The 13,430-nt window shown below is 36.0% G+C and overlaps 1 protein-coding gene across 4 annotated transcripts; it reads left to right on the forward strand.

Annotated features, from left to right (window-relative positions):
- Nucleotides 1–10,274: 10,274 nt before the first annotated feature.
- On the forward strand, nucleotides 10,275–12,940 carry LOC107790161 (uncharacterized). 4 transcript variants are annotated; one of them, XM_075230772.1, is made up of 4 exons: nucleotides 10,275–10,446; nucleotides 11,759–11,855; nucleotides 12,221–12,275; nucleotides 12,377–12,514. In XM_075230772.1, the coding sequence occupies exons 1-4, from the start codon at nucleotides 10,306–10,308 to the stop codon at nucleotides 12,381–12,383; spliced, it is 300 nt and encodes a 99-aa protein (XP_075086873.1). In that variant the 5' UTR covers nucleotides 10,275–10,305; the 3' UTR covers nucleotides 12,384–12,514. The 4 variants fall into 4 exon arrangements, with proteins under 4 accessions (XP_075086873.1, XP_075086872.1, XP_075086876.1 ...); XM_075230771.1 differs by having other exon boundaries at nucleotides 10,276–10,446; nucleotides 12,384–12,940; XM_075230775.1 differs by having other exon boundaries at nucleotides 10,276–10,446; nucleotides 12,221–12,280.
- The last annotated feature ends 490 nt before the right edge of the window (nucleotides 12,941–13,430 follow it).

Here is a 13,430-nt window from a genome sequence, read left to right on the forward strand (position 1 = left end):
TTCACAAGCATAACTCTCAAGATATGAAGTTTTATATGGTTTATGAACTATCTAATGAAAAGTCTATGTGTCTAGTTTCTAATGCTTCAAACCGTTCGTCATTTGAAAATTTCTACAAGAAGTTATGACTTTTTTACTAAAGGGTGGCACAACAGCTACGCGAGTCTTGCGTAGCCTACGCAGTATAGTAGCGTAGCCTATACAGCATAGCAGCGTAGCTTACGCACAATTGTGTAGGAAAATCCAGCAGCTTCCAACTGAAGGGGGATAGAAGTCCACCCTGCGTAGCCTTTGTGCGTAGTCTACACAAGGAGGCTACGCAACTTTAGGGGCCATTTTAAAGGGGCTGAAACAAGGGGTTTAGAGAGAGAAAATATTAGTTCTTCAACTTGGAATTGATTTCTAGAGAGAAAGAGGAGCTCTTCCACCATGGATACACTTCAAGGTAAGTTGTTTTGGCACAAAGATGATTATATAACATCATTTAGTGATAACAGTAATATTATTATGGATCAAATCCATAGGAAATGGGTTGAATCTTCAAAAACGCCAAAAAGAGGAAAAGTGAGATTCTTCTACCAAGAGGTAATCCTTTCACTTGCGCTTCATATATATGTCATATTAGAGTATGGGTAGCATGTTTATGAGTTTTATTTGAAGTTATAATTGGATATTGTATGAACCCTAAGGGTGGGTCTTGAGAATGCCATTTTTGGGTAAAGAAGAAGATGAATAGTGATGAATTGATATAAATACATATGTCTTGAGTTTCTAATGATTCCAATAGACTTGATAACTTAATTGATGAACGAATTTAATTGATAATCAACATTTGGATAAGATACAATATTATTTCTTGAAATGGATGTTTTTGAACCTAGAATTTTGTTGGAGAAGGCAATGAATAGTGGCCTGATGATGTTGGGTGATTAACATAGTATTATTTATACATGCTTGTACTAATAAGGTTTGTGAGAAGATTGTTGAGCTCAAATAAGTAAGGATTAGGTTGTGGAGTGAAGGAAATCTTGTAGAAAAACCTTGTAGCCAAATTTGCACACCTAGTGTTTGATAAAATGCTCAAATGAGCTGAAACCATGAATACCTTCCTAATTTGTGTTCAATTTTGTTATGTCTCAAAATAGATTGGGATTGCTAGAATTTTCGGGACGTTGTAGTAATTTAAGGAAAGCTCAAAGTGAGGTATGACACACTTTAATCATTTATGATGATCCCTCCAAACAAGCGCAAGCTTATCGCCAAATGTCCTTATTCTATGTTCCGAGTTGTTCCCAATAAATTCGATTGTCCCGAATAAGCAAAGTGTCGAGAATTATGTATTCAGAACGTGTTCAGAATGTTCCTACCACATTATATTATCCTTTGGGAATGTGTTCAAGAATGATATGTGTATTAAAATGCTATGTTTTTGAGTCGTATTTCAAATGAAGGTTATGATTCCAAATTGTGTGAGAAAATCACAATATGCTTAGGACTCTTCATTGCTCATATGTGTACCTAAAGCCTTGATTGGAGATGTCTTATTGTTGATAATCTATAAAGATGGTTAAAAGTGAAATAAGTGAATTGGGGATATAAAGTGTGGCCAACGTGCCAAGAGTGAAAGTTATACTTGTGGCCAATGGTGCCAATGAAATGAGATGATGTGAAAAAGATTATGAAATGAGCTTTAATTCAACTGTTCCAAAATTAACTTCGAAAATAGAATTGCCTAAAAGCTTATGAACTCAAATGATGCCCGTATGTGGCTGTTTTAACTAATGATATGCTTTGTAAGTAGTTTTGATGTGTTTTACGTTCTTACATATTCGTGAGTTGAAATTGTGTATTGCTCTTTTTTGTAAAAAGTATTTCAAGAATAAATTAGGTGTTACTTGGTTATGATTTTAACTTGTGCTTCGATTGCGAATCATTTTACTCCATTTCTTGGAAAGAAATCCATTGTGTTTAAAGTCATTATTACTAATGAACCTAAAGTTGTGATTTCCGGAATATTTTATTTGTTGATATTTACAATGATGATCCATGAAAGGGAAGAAATGAAAGTGTGGAATATGAAATACGGCCATTGTGCCATGAATGAAGAACCATATGTATGGCTAAGAGAGCCAATGAAATAATGATGTTGAAAGTTATTGAAAGTGCCAATGAGGCTATATACGGTATGAAAGGTTATGAGGTAAATACATTTGTAACTATGTTACCTTTGTGTGCAAAAACAAAAATAATATTTTTGGGAGTATCGATAGTCACCGAGGAAGGGTAGGTTGAAATAACCTAACTCTGTAACTACACGTGCCGATGTAGGAGTGGATTGTAATTATTCCCCTTATTTGGGATGAGATTGATGTGATAAAATTATTCCCCTAATTTGGGATGAGATTGATGTAATAAAATTATTCCCCTTAATTGGGATGAGATGATTGATAGAAAAGGGGGATGTCGATCCACACGGCATTGTGGTGAGATGGCCTAGCAGATCGGGTCATGATCGGACACCATGTCGCACACATAGTGGTGATTGTGCTGGAAATTATAATTAAAATTATGATTGTGGTTGATGTCTCGGATGAGACGGCCTAGACGATCGGGTCGTGATCGGACTCCGTGCTAAAAAAAGGTGGTATTGGTATTGTGAACATTGGTATTGGGAACGGTTGTGAACAGTGGTATATCGGTGCTAAAGATCTCCCAACCAAATAATATTATCATCATATTTTGATTATCACTTCACAGTGTTATCTTCATATTTTGAAAATTATTATGTTTTTACTTGGCATTTGAATATCATTGATTGTTGATTGTTGTTTCCTTGATTTTCCCTTTCTTACATTGGCATTCTATTTTGAAAGTGGATAACTAGCTTTACATACTAGTACTATTCCATATGTACTAACGTCCTTTTTTTGCTGGGAGTGTTGCATCTTCAATGGATGTAGGTGATTCAGTAGAGGGCAACTTTGGTCCTCGTTAGCGGTTACTCCCTATTCAGCAGGTTTTGGTGAGCCCTACTCTATTCCGGGCCCGATGTCACTTGATGTTACACTTTGTGTTTTGAGGTATAGCCAGGGCCTTGTTACCGGCACTTCTATACTATTCTTCTGTCATACTTAGAGGCTCCATAAACAGGTTATGGGTGGCGTTTGATGTTGGGAATTAAACTAGATGTGTTGGTATTTTGGAAAATATATTTTTCATTATATCTATAAACTTGTAATAATTTAGAAATTATGAATGAAGCTACTAATGGAAATGAAATGGGAGTTGTTAATGAAATATTTTTAGTGTTTGATTAATGGAGTGCATATCCTCTTTATTCATGGAAGAGTTTGGGTAGAAAAAAATCTAATAGGCTTGCTCGGCCGGGTTCACTCAGTTGAGCGCCGGTCGCGCTCCTCGATTTTGGGGCGTGACAAACTTGGTATCACAACCTGAGATTTTAAAGTGTCCTAGGATGTCTCGGAGCCGTGTCTAGTAGAGTCCTTCTTATCGATGTGTTGTCAATCACATCTATAATGAGGAGGCTACATGGACATTTAGGAATTTCACACTTCTTTGATACTCCAGATCGTGCGATAAAGCTCAAGATAGGAAGTTAAATTCCTCGTCATGTCTCATTTTCCATATGAGTAACCCATGAGTTCGAGGCATCGAGGATGGAATGAAAGAACCAATTGATAGGGGAAGTGTTTAATGTCACCACGCCACCAGATTATGCGGTGAGAGCACCTAAGAAACGAAAGAGGGTTGTTTGTACTATCATGTCCCAATTTGTGCGAATGTGTTTTTTTTTTTGGGTAACTAACCATTTTTTGTATTAATCACCAGTAAATTGTACATAACCATAGCCTACTTATAACTCAACAATTATCTAACTTACAACCAAAGCCTACTCTAACTTTCTATATCAAAACATAAAATGTTGCACCATACTACTAATCCCAGTAGTAGCTCGTAAGTTACATATGTAGGCTATCTCTCGTTCAATACTATCAGATCCTCTGCTTCTCTTTTCAAACAGTTGCAAGTTCCTTTCTATTCAAATGGAGTGAACTATCTCAGCATACACCATCCTGAAGACTTGTGCTTGTCGTGCTTTACCCTTAGCACATTGAATGACCCAGTGCATATGTTGTTCCCAAGTGTCTACATCCATATCTTTTCTTTGTATCCATTGCAGGATTTTGTGCCATAGATCCCTGACAAATCTACATTTGACAAACAAGTGTTCCCTGTTCTATCATGATCGTTACATATAGGGCACCTGGAATCCACAGCTAATCCTCATTGCATCAACCTATCTGTAGTCAGAAGTCTCCCATGTAGTTGTAGCCACATGGTAAATATAGATTTTCGTCTGGCATTATTTTGAAACATCAAGCATTTCCAGCTGACCCTTGGTTACTGTCCAACGGGACGGGACAAAATTAACGGGACGGGACGACATTTAGCCAGGACGGTGGCAGGACGGGACGAAATAGGAAGGGACAAACGGGACGAAACGGTAGGCCCATCCCGTCCCGCTAACAAACGGGACGGACGGTAGGCCCATTCCATCCCGCTAACAAGCGAGATGGGACGGGACGGGACGGGTTCGCGGGCCTTAAGTGCCATTTTTAAAAAAATTATTTAAGCATTGAGTTTGACAACGGATAGTCTTTTGGCAATGACTAAGTTTTTAAAGTTTGCAACATCTAGTTTTTTGACTTATTCAATAAATTTAAAAATTAAACAAAAATTAGAAAACTAAGTAAAGAATTATAAAATATTAAAACAAAAGACTTGTAATAAAATATTCTAGCAATTATAAATATATAATAGAGTTATAATTTATTTAATATAATTTCAATCCATTAAGTAACTAAGTAAGAGTGTAAGAGAATTCATAAAACAAATTCAACGCTTAGAGCCTTTTATTTTATTAATAGAACTTTCAAATCTCACATACAAATATAATTCTTTTGAAAAGCACCTAATCTATGCAGCCACCTTCTAGGAAGGGTTCTGTTTGAACTTTGAACTAGGCCTCTTAGTAGCCAATAAAAAATTATCATACTAATATTTGTAAGCTCCTATATAACTTCGTTGTAACTTATCTATAATTTCTCTCAGACATTGTTCTGGAATTGGCAATGTTGATTGATGTTCTATGAGTTTCATGTCGTCATCGCTCCCAGTGCTAAGTATCTCGTTGTATTCTTCTTCTTCCCTAGTGGTTAATTTTTCAAAACCAAGATTTCTTCTTTCTGAATTAATCCAATCTCTGAATAATACGGAAATCTCTAGGCTGTCCTCCGCTAATGAATGTCTATGATCTCCGATTTGAAATCTTGCCGCGCTAAAAGCACTCTCCGATGCTACTGATGATGCTTGAATAGCAAGGATATCTCGGGTCATTATGGAAAGTGTTGGAAAAGCCTTGCCATGCTCCCTCCACCATGCCAAAAGTTGTTCGTTGCCTTCTTCGTCTTTAATACTTTCCAATCCTTGATTAAGATAAGAATCAAGTTCATCATCAATAGAGGAATCAAAACCTGTTATATCATCCATATTTTCCCATAGAACTTCTACTCGAGACTTAGAAGTAGAAGGAGCAGTTTCACCACCTGTTATTTCTATAGATTTATATTTATCAAATATTGATCTAACATAAGAATATATGTTTGCTTGGCATTCTTCGAGAGATGGTTGTTCATTTTCTTGAATTGCTAAATTCTCATAAATTTTACGAACAAGTCCCTTTGCACCTCTTAATTTTAAAGATGGGTTAAGTATAGTAGAAATTAAATAAACTTGGGAAATAGGGGAAAAATACTTTTAAATTTTGTAATCATTTCATTAATGGCCGGTGCATAAGTTGGATTAGTTTTATACTTACCAAATACAACAGAAATTTCACAAATATACCATAATATTTGTGTAATAGTAGGATAATATATACCAGAAAATTATTTTGTAGCATAATAAAAATTTTCTAAAAATTTAGTAAGCTCTTTGATCTGATCTCAATCAGAATCAACAATTTGATCAGCGGGGATACCATTATGCATATTAAATACCTTTTGTATAGGCACCCGATAATCATAAGCAACTTTAAGCATTTCATAAGTAGAATTCCACCTAGTACAAACATCTTTTGGAACTTTTCTATATGGAAGGTTAGCACTAGCACATTGTTGAGCAAATTCACGAATTCTACTCGCTTTATTAGCCCGAAAAATATAGCCGCAAGCATGTTGTACTTTACTACAAGCATCAGAAAATAAATTAATACCATCTTTTACAACCAAGTTAAAAATATGGCATGCACATCTAACATAAAAAATTACCGGATTAATTGGACAAAATCTAGTTCTTAAACTAGTTGCTGCAGTTGTGTTAGCAGAAGCATTATCTAAGGTGATAGTTAAAACTTTATCAATGAGTCCATAAAAATCAAGTATTTGTAGAACAGTAGTTGCAATATATGCTCCAGTGTGTTTTGAATCAACAAATTTATAACCAATAATACGTTTTTGCATGTTCAAGTGATGATCAACCCAATGACATGTAACAGTTAAATAATCACAACCATTAGGACTACGACCTATATCAGATGTGATGGACACTTTACAATCTAAGTAAAAAAATACACAACGAATATACTGAAGATATTCGGTTTGAAATTTAAAAACATCATTTCTAAGTGTAGTCTTAGAAAAATCTTGAAAAGAAGGATTATAAGTTTCTTGTATATAATGAACAAAAGTAGGGTGAGAAGGAAAAGTAAAAGGTAAGCCACATACAACTACCATTTTTGCTAAGTTCTCACGATCTCTATCTTTGTTATATGGGCATAAAATCGTACCAGAAGCAGGGTCAAGCTGTTGTTGTAAAAAATTAGAACCCCCGCCAGATATACTAGGAGTGCTAGTACAAGTGCTAGGATCTGGTATTTGCCCGGCTTCTATTTTAGCTTGTATCCATAAAGCTTTGTGGTCCCTACCTAAATGCCTAGATAAACCCCCCGTCCCACCACTTTTGGTGTGCACAAATCGTTGCTTACATATTTCACATGTAGCACGTTGATTGACTTTATCATATTAAAAAAAATTTCCATACAAGTGATGTTTTGGGATGTTCACCCTTAGGCTTACCCCTTACAGGAGGTACAGGGGGTAAAGCTCCAGATCGAGATTGACTCTGAGTTGGAGCTTGTGTTGCGGGACTAGTGGGTGTTTCATCTAATTCTTCTTCCTCATTTTCTTCATCCTCATTTTCTTCGTCCTCAATAAAAATATCCTTGCCAAATTGTCTTTGTAAAGTTTCATGATCTAGTTGTTCTCCGAAATTAATATTATAACATGCGGGGGGTTGAGAAAATAAAGTTTCATCAACATGAGTCATTTCATCTATATGTTTTCTAATTATAGGAGAAGGGATAGGATTAGGACTAGGATTAGGATTGCTACTACTTTTACCTTTACTACTTTTTTTACTATTTTTTTTAAATACGCCAAATACATTTTTAGGTGCCATAATTTAAATACGAAATTAAATTTAAAAAGTTAACACAAAAATTAAAAACACAAATGAAATACGAAAATAGAACACGTAAAGTAAACACAAAAATTAAGCACTAAAATAATGCGCAAAAAATATATATTAAAATTAGGAGATGGAACGAGTGCACCGTGATTAAATATTGAAACTTGAAAAAATTGCCCAAACTATTGCTCCAAATACTTGATAAATTAATTTGAAGCTTGAAAGTTACTCCAAATATTTGTCCAAATACTTGAAACTTATCACTTGATTGCGAGAAAATTGAGAGAATAATATAGATAGAATGAAAGGGATCTAAGAGAGAATAATTTATTTTTGTGGGAAGAAATGAAGAAGGATTGGGGTATTTATAGTAGAAAATAGGGCCAAAGTATAATTTAATAAACTTAGGGATTATATTAAAAGTTTGGGGGTAGGGGGTGTTTTGGTGGGAGTGGGGGCCAAATATGGCCGTTTTTGGCTGTTGGGAACGGCTATTTTTGCAATTATAGCTGTTGCCCAACGGCTATAATTATATAAAAAAAAAAGGGACGCGGGACGGGACGGGACGGGATGGGCGGGACGGGACGAGACAAAACGGGACGAAATGGGACGGGATAAAAGGGACGAAATGGCCATCACGTCCCATCCCGTGTCCCGTTTAACATGGGGTCATCCCGTTTAAAATTAAGTAGGATGGGACGGGACGCGGGATGGGATCGGGACGGGACGGGACGGGACGTCCCGTCCCGTTGGACAGCCATAGCTGCAAGTAGAACTTTCTATCATACTATTTCTTGGGTGAGGGTGATGATGCACCTGATGCAGTATTGTTCTGGCATTTAGTATCTGTCTCACCATACAAATTGCTTGTTGAGGGATTGCCATATCTTCAAATTGTTGGTCTTTGATATAGCAAGCATCTATCCACCTTATCAATAGTCTACCTTGCTTATTTGATACGTCCCAACAAACTTTAGCTAAAGCAGCCTTGTTCCATAGATACAGGTTAATCAAATTTAGGCCCTCACTAGATTTAGGTGTACATATTCTATCCCAGGCTACTAGAGCATTTTTTGTGATCACATTTACTCCAAATCATATATAGCTTTTATAGTATGAATCAATCATCTTTAAGACCTTTGAAGGCAAACCAAACAATTGCGACCGATATGATTGTATACCAAAGAAAATAGTTTGGACAAGTTGTACTCTGCCATCATATGAAAGTTTCTTTGTTATCCAGGAGGAGATCTTGGCAACTATCTTCTCTATCAAAGGTTGTCACTGTATCAATGAAAGTTTCTTTGTTGCAAGTGGAATACCTAGATATTTGAATGGTAGTTCCCCCAATGTGAAACCCAAATGCTGCAGAATATTCATTGTCACAACCTGAGGGACTCCACCAAAATAGACTGAGCTTTTCCCCAAATTAGCTTGTATCCCTGATACTTGAGAAAACTGCCTAAAACATCTATGGATGGGAGATATAAAAGGTAGATCACCTCTAGCAAAAAGTAGGAGGTCATCTACATAACTAAGGTGTGTGATACCTAGTCTGGCACATCTTGGGTGGAATCTGAACTCCTTTACTTTTTTGAGCCCATTGAGCCTTCTACTCAGGTACTCCATAACTATGGCAAATAAAAAGGGAGAGATGTGATCTCCCTATCTCAAACCTTTAGCAGCATTGGGGGGAGGGGGAGGGGGGGGATCAAATGGCTATGATAGTATAATTAACAGTGGTAACACATTCCATTATCCATCCTACAAATCTCACAGAAAATCCCAACTCCATTAGAACCTGCTCCAAAAAGCTCCACTCAACTAAATCATAGGCTTTTTGGAGATCAATCTTGATCATGCATCTGGCAGATATATGTTTCCTTGTATATGCCTTCACTAGTTCATGTGCAAGTATAATAACAATAACAACCCAGTATAATCCCAATAGTGGGGTCTGGGGAGGGTAGTGTGTACGCAGACATTACCCCTACCATGCAGTAGAGAGGCTATTTCCGATAGACCCTCGGCTCCCTCCCTCCAAGAACTCCCCACCTTGCTCTTGGGGTGACTCGAACTCACAACCTCTTGGTTGGAAGTGGAGGGTGCTCACCACTAGAACAACCCACTCTTGTCAAGTATAATGTTATCAGCAATTCTCCTACCACGGATGAAACCAGCATGTGCTTCACATATGACAGAAGCAATGACTTGTTGCAGTCTGGCTGCTAGCACTTAAGATATAAGTTTGTAAAGCATGTTATTATTTATTTACTCAAATAGTTTTATTAAGTATTATTTTCTTAAGTTCTTTTTTAAAAAATTGAATTGAATTTGTAAATATGTAAATTTTAATGTAGAAAAGTTGAAGAATCTGTGTCCAATTCATATCGAAACATATATATATTTTAACTCTTGTACCCTAATTAGCCCGATAAGGTAAAAGGATTTTAGAGATCGCTGATAGACAGGGATTCTAAACTACTGTACCCAGGGAATTTTAATAGCTTATTAGTTGGTTGGCTATCTTAATTTTTATTTTATTGGTGAGGGTTCAATTTCCCTTGTTGTAATCCCATTTCCATTTTCGCTACCTCGATATATAATTTAAAAAAAGAAACTACTGTACTTTTCAAATCATATGGGGATTTAAATGCCATATTTTGAAACCTGAAGGTGTCAACTGAATATAATCTAATTTCATTTCATTCTTTATACTGAATCACTTGAATAGAATCTGGAACATTTGTCTGAGATATGGGAGTGATAAGATTGACTTGTTTCATTAACGCCATTGGAGGGGAAGCCCCAAATTCAAGTAACGGTAGACACCCTTCAAATGCAAAGCTACCTCCGCTCCTTTCCGTTTCAAAGTCATCTTGGATCGTCAGAACTGAGGCAAGTTAAATCTCTATTTGCCTTTTTCTGTCTTTTTCTTTTTTTGGTTTATTTCTATCTTTAATTTCTTTTTTCTCGTGCTGACCAAATTTTTTGTCTTGGGCCTGGGGGGGGGGGGGGTACTTGTTTGTATACGTTCTTTTAGTTCCAGAAATTGAATGGCTGACATACGGGAATAAATTTTATAGCTGTATTCAGCATTAGAATCTTAAAACAGATTTTGTTTGATGCTCTAAGTTTTAAGATTCATTTTTCACTTGATGGTTGAGCTGGAGTTAGTCCAAATTCTGTATAGTTTATCCAATACATATCCAACATGACTTTGTGCATCATGGTTTCATGCAACAAATTACTTATAGGAACTCAATTGGTTGAATAATAGAAGAACAGAAAAATACAAAAAAAAAAAAAATTTTTAACCAGAAAGCATAATGTAATTGGGAGAGAATTTAAATGGAGATACAGAATCAGAGACTGCATCTCTTTGCTGAAGTGTCACAAAAAGGATTGGAAAATTGATTGAAATGATAATCCTGGGGAAAAAAAAAAGAGATAGTCACTTGCTTATTAAGGTCAAAGAACAGAAATTGCGTCAACGTTTATTTGGAAAGCTTTCTTTTTTCTTTCTAAGTATTTTTTGTTCAGGGAGTTCCCAATGAGCAAGAAAAGAATACATTAAGTTCTGTACCAAATAATGCTTAGGTATCATCAACTAACCTATTTCAAGGTCTAACTACCATATTTAAGGAAAGACCAGTGCTTTTACAAGCAAAAAGTGCAAAAAAGCGAAAACGTCCAAGAAGAAAAATGCATGCTTCTTTGAAGTGCAGCGCAAAATTTTTGGGAAATTAAGAAAATATCAAACATCTATGAATTTAGTTCTATAAAAATTAAATTGCAATTAAAATAACTAATTTCAACATCCAATGTACAATAATGCCCATAATTTTCCAACTCCTCAAAGTTGAGATTTAAAGAAGGGATCGATTCTTTTTGGTGGAATCACTTCGTGCACCATCGTTTGAAGCGAAAACTTCTCTAATGCACATGAGTTCACTGATGAAGCGATAACCCCTAGCTTCACATCACTTTATCAGATTAAGCAAAGCGGTGGTATTTTAAATATCATTGAGAAAGAAGAAACCTGAAAGCTGTAGTATATGATCATTGAGTTAGTGATTTAGTTCGTGTTGAAGAGATTTTTGTTCTCTGTTTGGTTTGATCGACCCAAAAAGCCTAATAAACACTTACTTTAACGTCAGCAATGTTTTAAGCTTCCATAATTGGGCTTAGATCAAAATCTTTGTTGCAGTCTAATGTTCGCAAAGAAAGAAGAAAGCAGCCAGATCCTCCTTGTGTTGTCTGTAGAGGGAATGGCAGAGTGGAGTGCTACGATTGCCATGGCAGAGGTAAACCTCTCTCTCACACGCACACATGCAGAAGAAATTATTTTAAATCTCACGGTCAAAGCAGGTGCATAATTTCTTGAGACACTAAAAATAGAAATGCATTAACGTTGCCTTTGAGCTATGGTTTTCTTATCATTGAGTGCTTGAAGTCTTGGTTGGGTCTGATCCAACTTGATTTAGTTTGGAGTACTAGAGATAAAGGAAAAATAAAAGTAAGAAAAGGATAATGACGCAAGAAGGCTTCTTTTGGTTTACTTTAACATTTAGAATTTGGTAAAACAGTGGAAAAGGGGAAGGACTCTTAAGAGGAAAAAGATGAATTAATTTTTCACTAGTTAACTTCCTATACAATTCCCTTGATACAGGGAGAACTAACTTTGTGCAACTAGAAGTGCTTCCAGGGGGAGAATGGCCAAAATGGTGAGGTATCAATTTATTCATTTTCTTGCCAATTGTAATACTATGATATTATTACTCTGTTATTACTTGATCTATTGAGGATCCAACAATCTAATCCACAGTTTCTAGGTGCAAGACTTGTGGTGGAAGTGGGCTTGGCTACTGTTCTCGTTGCCTTGGGACGGGTGAATACCGATATATAATGGGATTCCATTTCATGAGACGGGAAACTGATGATCCTGAAGGTAGATAGTGATCATTGAAATAGGCCCGAGTAATCCTGCAATCTGCTTCCAGAGGATCAGCGATTAGACTTTCTAGCTGCAGTTTGAACCAAATTGCGGATTGATGTTTCCCACTCCCACAAGAGCAAGATTGGGGTTTATACCTAGTGGAGGTTATTTAGTTGCATAACTAGAATGCTACATAATGTAACTAATAACAAAAAAGAAGTGAAATGATGTTTATTGGTGCAGTTAAAGTTTATTGTTAGGCTGATGATTTCTACTTTCTAGTGAGTAGCTGATCATGGAACTGTGTTCTTTGGAACACTGTCTCAGGTCTATCTAACGAAAAATCAAGTTACATGATACCTCTTTATTTTCTTTTTCTGGTTAGTATTGTACGCCAATTGGACATATATTATAATATGGATTATACATATATGTATTTTAAGTTTAAACGGTTGGGCGGACATCTATTTAGGTTAATTCTTCTCGTTAATCCGGTACTTTGGTCCATACAACAGAATCAGCAAAGATCTAAGCCTTTCTTTGCACTGCCATTTGTCCATCGATAGTTGGAATGTTTTGATATGTTTCAATTTATGATCGTTCCTCAACATCTATGAGTGCTAAATACAACATTATCAGTTAGTTAATCTGGAAGACCAACCAATGCAAATATTGAAGCAGAATTTTTCCTGAAGCTCATTTATAACAAACATCCACGTCACTGAATGTTGATTTACTTTTTAACACATAAACATATTCCCAAGAAACGATTAGTACCATCGGATGGAGATTTGGTTTATTTACGATATGCTTCAACTTCAGCGGACATTTTCAAAGCAAGTAATTGGAATACATTGGAAATTGATTAATCAAATGACCAAGCCAGAGTAAAAACACAAGGGAAGGTGAGGATAAAAAGTTTAATACTGCACAAACTTTCTCC

This window comes from Nicotiana tabacum, chromosome 15 (assembly GCF_000715075.1).
Source record: "Nicotiana tabacum cultivar K326 chromosome 15, ASM71507v2, whole genome shotgun sequence".
Classification (NCBI taxonomy): Eukaryota; Viridiplantae; Streptophyta; class Magnoliopsida; order Solanales; family Solanaceae; genus Nicotiana; species Nicotiana tabacum.